The following is a 6,794-nucleotide window of genomic DNA, read 5'->3' as shown; positions in this document are numbered from 1 at the left end:
TTTAAGTTTTGAGGGTTTTATCTCTACTGATAATTGTATTGGCAGTTTATAGAAGCTTCAATGTAGTTTTATCTCGGCCAATACAACTGCTGTAGCCTGTAGCAGGGCCCTATAGGGGATCGGCTTCTCCCCGGAACCTTTGTGTTCAGTCACCAGCGGGGAAGTTTCTGGCGCACGGACGTTGCCGTGGTGACGCGGACTCTCACTTCCGGGATTAGAAAGTATGGTAGGGAAAATAAAACGTGTTCGGCAGAAGCTGCATGTGGCGGCTGTCAAAGTTGATTCTTCCGGAGAAAATGCCCCCATTGCCCCGGACTACAAGCTTCCCGGTGCGGCCGAGGGGACGGTACCGCTGTCCTGGAGCAAGCCGGTGGGAGGAAAGGTATGGAAACACGTGACTGTATGGAAACAGTGTAGTATGGCTGCTGTGGTACTACTACTCCCAGCATACCCTGACCGGTATATGGAGGTGCACATTCATTGGAGGGGACTGTACTGCTATAATAACTGCCTGTAAGGCTCACTATGAGGGGAGAGGGCAAAGCCAGGGGTCTCCATAGGAAACCAATTCATTCAAACCTGCTCTTTGGTATCTCTTGTGACTTTTGATGTCAGTAATACTGCAGTGTGAATGAAACCCTAATGGACACCATTAAAAATCAGTGGGGAGCGGGGCCTGATCAGAATTGTCATCATGGATTATAAGATTCAGGAGGCAGATTTAAAGGGGGTTTCCTGCTGGATAGGGGATAAGTGTCTTGTGCTAGGTATGTGGCCAAAAGTAATCCTAAGATCATAGGTTTCCCTTATATGACTGGAGCTGTAGTGTTCATGTCTATAGAGCTGATGGAACGCTGTGTTTGGTAATCCGTCATTCCCCATGGAAGTGCGTGAAGCTGTGGTTATGTGTACACACCACTGCGACATTCCCACAGGAAACACACAGACCCCATTATCATTGTGGGGTTCCCGCTTATGCCCTATCCACACCTTTAATTCTGATAGACTTCCTTCTATTGGCTAAGTTACCTGTTGGCATAATAAAAGCTTTATAGCTACACGCGGCGAATTGTTACAAACAAACGTGGCGGAAACAGATTGCATTTCTTTCCTCTGCTTCCTATACAAAAACACCAGCGTTTCCATAGGTATAATTGACATGAGGTGATTTGCAAAAACCAAAGCGTTCTTGAAATTGCAGCATTTCCCAGCTGATTTCTTTCTATAATGTGTGGAGGGGTTAGCCAGAATCCCATTCACTTTTTGCAGGTAATGTAAAACGCAGTTTATTTTGAGTTTTCGCAACGTGGGGCCTCGGCCTAAAGTGGGTGTTTTCAGGATAGTTTCTAAATGTCAGATTGATGGGAGAAGTCCAACACCTTACTATGCAAACATGCCAAGAACATTTGTTTTGTTATCATTTTCCCAAAGTTTTTTTTTTAATGAAAACTAGTACAGAGCCAGTGTGAACAGTAGCATGTAATACTTAGAGGTATAAAAGTAATAAGTACATACAGCGAAATAAAGCAATTTAATCACAGTGAGCAATATGGGACAAACAATTGAATCATGGAGTCCGGGTTCCATATCAAGCTAGAACATGTTTTGAACTGTTGGCATCCAACAGTAGAAGATAAGTTACTGTAAGGGTATGTTCACACTGTGGAAAATGGATTCTGTGTGTGAACATACTGCACGGTTAGCCGCAACAGAATGCCAATGCAGTGCATCGGCATCCTGTCGCGACATTTTGCTCTGGATTAGGCCCAAATGAATGGGCCTAATCGGGAGGGAGTCTCGCGCCACAAATGCCACGGCTGACAGTCACGGAATCCGCGGCAAGATAGGTCATCTCGCTTATTTTTTCCGTTACTAGCGAGTGGCTCCCATTGAAGTCAGTGGGAGCCGTTTTGGCAGGCGAATTATGAGGTGGAGTCCGCGTCAAAATCCGCTGCCGAAAAAACTCAGTGTGAACTAGCCCTAAGGCCGGGTTTGAGGCGGTGGCTGACTCAGAATCCGGTCCAAAAAACGGCTAGTTGCGACTGGATGCCGGTGCAGTGCATACAGTTCAGCGGCATTCCGCTCTGGATTAGGCCCAAATGGATGGGCGAGGTGGACGTCCGCAGCTGAATCAATCGCGGAATTCACCTGAAGAAAGGGCATGTCATTTCTTTTTTTTCCACAAGTGGGAACAATCCGCTTCTGGAAAAAACAAATGACCAGCTCCCATTTATTTCAATGGGATGCGTTTTTTTTTTTTTTTTGAGCCAGATTCTGATGGGGTTTCTGCATCAAAATCCGGCCCAAAAAGCCCCGTTTGAAACTGGCCTAAGCATTTCTATACAGCCCTCCAGTGATTTATATGCAGGTAACAAAATGGACATCAGCTCACATATATTGGCAGAGGTGCGGTTTTTTTTATAGAACACTCTGAGGTCCTTTGAAACTCCTTGCCTTCACACCCAGCCCTGATAGACTTTCCGACTCCACAGCCCTGGTTATGACGAAACAAGGGGAGAACAAATGAGGCTATTCCAGGGCATCCACCAAGCCAGGTCTTATTGGGTCACTTGAATCACATGGTCTTTTCCACTTTTGACTTGGCGCCTCTGTTGCCAAGATATTGCTGCTTTTTTCCAATATACAAACGAGCTGTTTGCAGCACAGAAGGCATTGCTGTTGCTCCTAAGAGCTTATTTGTGTATTTACAAAAATAATGATGTCTTGGCAGTGATTCAGGAGGGGTAAACACCGTTTCGTTCTGGTGACCCTAACCTATATGGGACGCTTTATCAGTGCTAGTCACAGGATGAGTGAAGTGGTTTTTCATAGCAGCCAGTCGGGTTTTTCCTTTCCTTTTTCACAGGCCCTTTGGACCATGAATGCAGCGAGTTCTTTGTTTTCTTTGGACAGATAGTCCACGTCACATCATTTCTGATAAATCTCCCTCACTGTTCTCATCCGCCTATTCCCACCGCTACAGAGCTGATGAATGCCTCTCCTGTTGACCCGAATAGTAGCCACTTGGGGGCAACAGGCAGCCGAGGTTTGTGTGGGAGAACAGAAACAGGCCGTTTTCTTATTAAGCGTACGTCCAGTTTTATATGAATTTGCTTTGTAATCCTTCTAAAGAATTGTGTTAGGGGATTTAGCAGATGAGAACTGTGATGCAACAAAGAAGATGAGCTGAGCGTTGTTTTTTTTTTGTTTGTTTGTTTTTTCTTCTTCTTTTAGGCTATGACCCCATGTTGTGGAAAAGCTGCTTTTTTTGTTGCAGGTTTTGCTGTATTTTTTGAGCCAAAACCAGGAGTGAACTAAGCAGAAGGAGCAGTATAAGCACTTTTATATTTGTCATTCCTTTTCTGTTCATTACTAGGTCTGGCTGAAAAAAACAGCCAAAACTGCAATAAAAAAAAAGGAGATTTTCTCTCCTCGTTCTGCCGACATAAAAGTTTTTTCTCGTCAACCCATGTAAAAGCTTTCTGTTCTCCCGCCTTAGCTATTCAATTCTATGTGGATTAGGCTTTTAAAAGGATCCTATCATTAAAACTCAAATTTTTCTGTCTACCACGTAGGAATAGCCTTAAGAAAGGTTATTCTTCTCCTAACTTTAGGTGTCTTCTCCGCGCCGACGTTCGGTATATAATCCGGTCTTCGTCAGTATGAAAATGGGTTCTCTCGTAGTACTGGGAGTACCCCAATGCTGCAAGAGAGCTCTCCAGCGCCACCTACATCTTCTTCAGGAACGGATCTTCTTCGCATCTTCTTCCGGCGGTGGCTTCAAACTTCTAGGCCTAGGGCACAGCCAACTGCGCATGCTTGACAGCCACAAGAAAATGGACGCTTTCACAGTAGTGTAAGCGACCATTTTCTTGTGGCCAGCAGGTGGCTTTGCCCGAGGCCTAGAAGTTTGAAGCTACTACTGGAAGAAGACCCGTTCCTGAAGATGGAGGCGACCCTGGAGAGTTCTCTCGCAGCATTGGGGACGCCCCCAGTGCTGTTTGAGCGCTGGGGCCCGCCCCCAGTACTGCGAGAGAATTAATTTGCATACCAACGAAAACCGGATTATATACCGATCGGCGGCGCAGAGAAGACTTCTAATGGTAGGAGAAGAATAGTCTTTCTTAAGGCCATTCCGACATGATACTGTAGTGGGGTGTTGCATTGCAAAAGAAGCAAACAGCCGTCTTATATTCAGTTTAACATCTGAGACTGCAGCCACATGTTGCTTTAGCTGGATGCTGAATTGGGCTGCGACGTGGTTGGAAAGCAGTGCTACGTACAGTTTTAATGCATATTGCAGTTTTCGAATCCATTGAGAATGACTGCACAGTTACTACCACAGCATGGTTTTTGGCTATGTTAGACCTTACCCTTAATGCTGTGAATATTTATTAATCACTTCTATTCTGTATCTGACAATCAATTAATCCAAAAATCTGTTAAAAGGTTTTATTCCTAAAAATTATAAAACAAAATATAATGTAGAAATTAAAACTTTTTTCTTTTCTCAGGACTGGGCATTGCTGTCTTCAGATATCTTTGCATCCACTAAGATTGAACCTGAAAATTTAACACAGAATCTGGAAGTCGAAACAAAAAGTGTAGTCCCTGCCAAGAAAGGTAATGTCATCTTATGGATTTAACCCTTTGTAACAAAGCCTGTTATTGCCTTTGCACTTTCTCACCGATCCTCAGATTGTTGTATAATGGCTGAAATACAGAAGGTACAGAATATTGTATCGTATACAGTTTTTGTAGACTCATCTGTTTCCTCTCAAACAGATGTGTGTTGGGTTGAAGGACAGTGTAAGTGACTCCCTGCACTATATTGATGGCCATTATTAATACTTTGTTTGTTCAGTTGTGTCCCACGTACACAATGTAGTCACATAGAGATTCCTTCCTTATTAAATTTGTATCGGAATGGCAGCAGCTGTTTTTGGTCTGTTATTTCAGTGTCTGCCCATATCAACCGTTCATGCACATGGACGGCCTGGATCAGCACCTGAAATCTGATGCAGTTAACAGTTTCCTTTAGGAATCTTGAGTGGAACATCAATAGCTTTCTCATGGCTGGAAACTGATATCTGTACCTAGAACAATCAGGAAACAGCTCAATGAATCCTAAAGTTCAAGGGCGTATTCAGAACTCATTCACACTTGGTATGTTAAAGATGTTGCATACAAATGTTAAAGGACTTTGGTGGGAGATAGATATATATATTTTTAACGAATAGAGACAGAAAAAAGTTACAAAATAATTGACCAATGGGAACGTGTTATAGCTATGTTTTCTTTAATTAGACACTAAAGACTTTGCCTCGTTAGAAACAACTAATTTCGGATTGCAGCCCCTAGAGTGGTCCGATGTCTGGTCTAGCTATCTGCAGCCCTGGCAAAAACTAACAACCAGCCAGGCATGGAAGTATTGCATGGCAGCCATTCAGAAGACTGGCTTCCTTTGTAGTGTAAGGGTGACTTGAGTGCCCCTTAATGGGACTTGAACATACATAGGAGCTCTTTGTTCCCTATCTTGTATATGCAACATATTGGCAACCCCCTTCATACAGGTGTGTCTAAAGGGAGCTACACATTTAGACCAGGTTCATTGACATTTAAAAAAAAAATGTAAAAAAATCCTGCACCGAACTGCCATATTTGAATCTGGCCTAAAGACTATAGCTCCTCAGCTTTGTATTCCACTTAAAGGGAGTCTGTCACCACCAATAATGTTATTAAACCTCCATCTCCAGTACCTTATGGTGCTCAGAGCCTTGAGTGCAGTGATATAATTTGTTTGTAGAATGGCCAAAAGCTGTTTTTATTTCTATGTGCATTGTGGGAGTGTTCAGGGGCAGATGAGCATCACAGCAAGAGGTTCTTGCTCAGGAGGAGACAGAGAAAGCTCAAATTAAAGGGATTCTATCATTAAAATCACTTCTTTTTTTTTCTCAATCACACATAGCAACAGCCTTAAGAAGGGCTATTCTTCTCCTACCTTTTAGATGTCTTCTCCGCGCCGCCGTTCATTAGAAATCACAGTTTTCGTCTGATTGCAAATGAGTTCTCTTGCAGCACTGGGGGCGTCCCCAATGCTGCGGGAGAAATCTCCAGCGACGCCTCCATCTTTTTCTAGAACGGCCTCTCCCTGTGTCGTCTTCTGTCCTGAGTTTCAATCTACTAGGCCTCGGGCAGAGCCGACTTCTCATCCCTGTGGCCACAAGAAAAATGGCCACTTACACAGTAAGCTGTGTAAGCGGCCATTTTCTTGTGGCCTGTGGGCATGCGCAGTTGGCTTTGCCCGAGGCCCGATGGCAGAGCTGATTGCGCATGAGTAGAAGTCTGCCACCCCCAAAATCTCTTTTAAATCACTTATATGCTGTTGTAAGACTGGTTACGCTAGGTTCACACCTGCGTTCTTCTTTCCGTTCTGTGCTTTCCATCTTCTGCATGCCAGAAGACGGAAACCACAGACCGGGTCCGGCCGTGAGCGGCGGTGAGCGTTTTATGCTCTCCGCCGCGAAACCGGATTTTTTTTATCCGGACACAGAGTACTGCATGTCCGACTCTGTGTCCGGATTATAAAACCCGGTTTCGCGGCGGAGAGCGCAAAACGCTCACCGCCGGACATCTCTCTCACCCATTCAAATGAATGGGTGAGAGAGACTCCTGCAGGTTTCCGTCTCCTGCCTCTGTTATATGCAGGAAACGGAAACCTGCATAACGGAGTTCACAACGCAGATGTGAACGAGCCCTTAGTGACTTAATGAATCCTTTTTTTTTTTTTTTTG

At 44.3% G+C, this 6,794-nt stretch overlaps 1 protein-coding gene across 1 annotated transcript in view; it reads left to right on the top strand.

Annotated features, from left to right (window-relative positions):
* The first annotated feature begins 214 nt into the window (after positions 1-214).
* Positions 215-6,794, top strand: part of SLX9 (SLX9 ribosome biogenesis factor) — a 75,344-nt gene continuing 68,764 nt past the window's right edge. Inside the window, exons 1-2 of the mRNA XM_075284955.1 lie at positions 215-382; positions 4,515-4,623. Of these exons, the coding sequence (XP_075141056.1) occupies positions 224-382; positions 4,515-4,623 (268 nt within the window). The 5' untranslated portion in view covers positions 215-223. The remainder of the gene's footprint in view (positions 383-4,514; positions 4,624-6,794) is intronic.

Source organism: Leptodactylus fuscus, chromosome 8 (genome assembly GCF_031893055.1).
Source record: "Leptodactylus fuscus isolate aLepFus1 chromosome 8, aLepFus1.hap2, whole genome shotgun sequence".
Classification (NCBI taxonomy): domain Eukaryota; kingdom Metazoa; phylum Chordata; class Amphibia; order Anura; family Leptodactylidae; genus Leptodactylus; species Leptodactylus fuscus.
The sequence above is the reverse complement of the archived record's forward strand: the minus strand, read 5'-3'. Positions and strand labels throughout refer to the sequence as shown.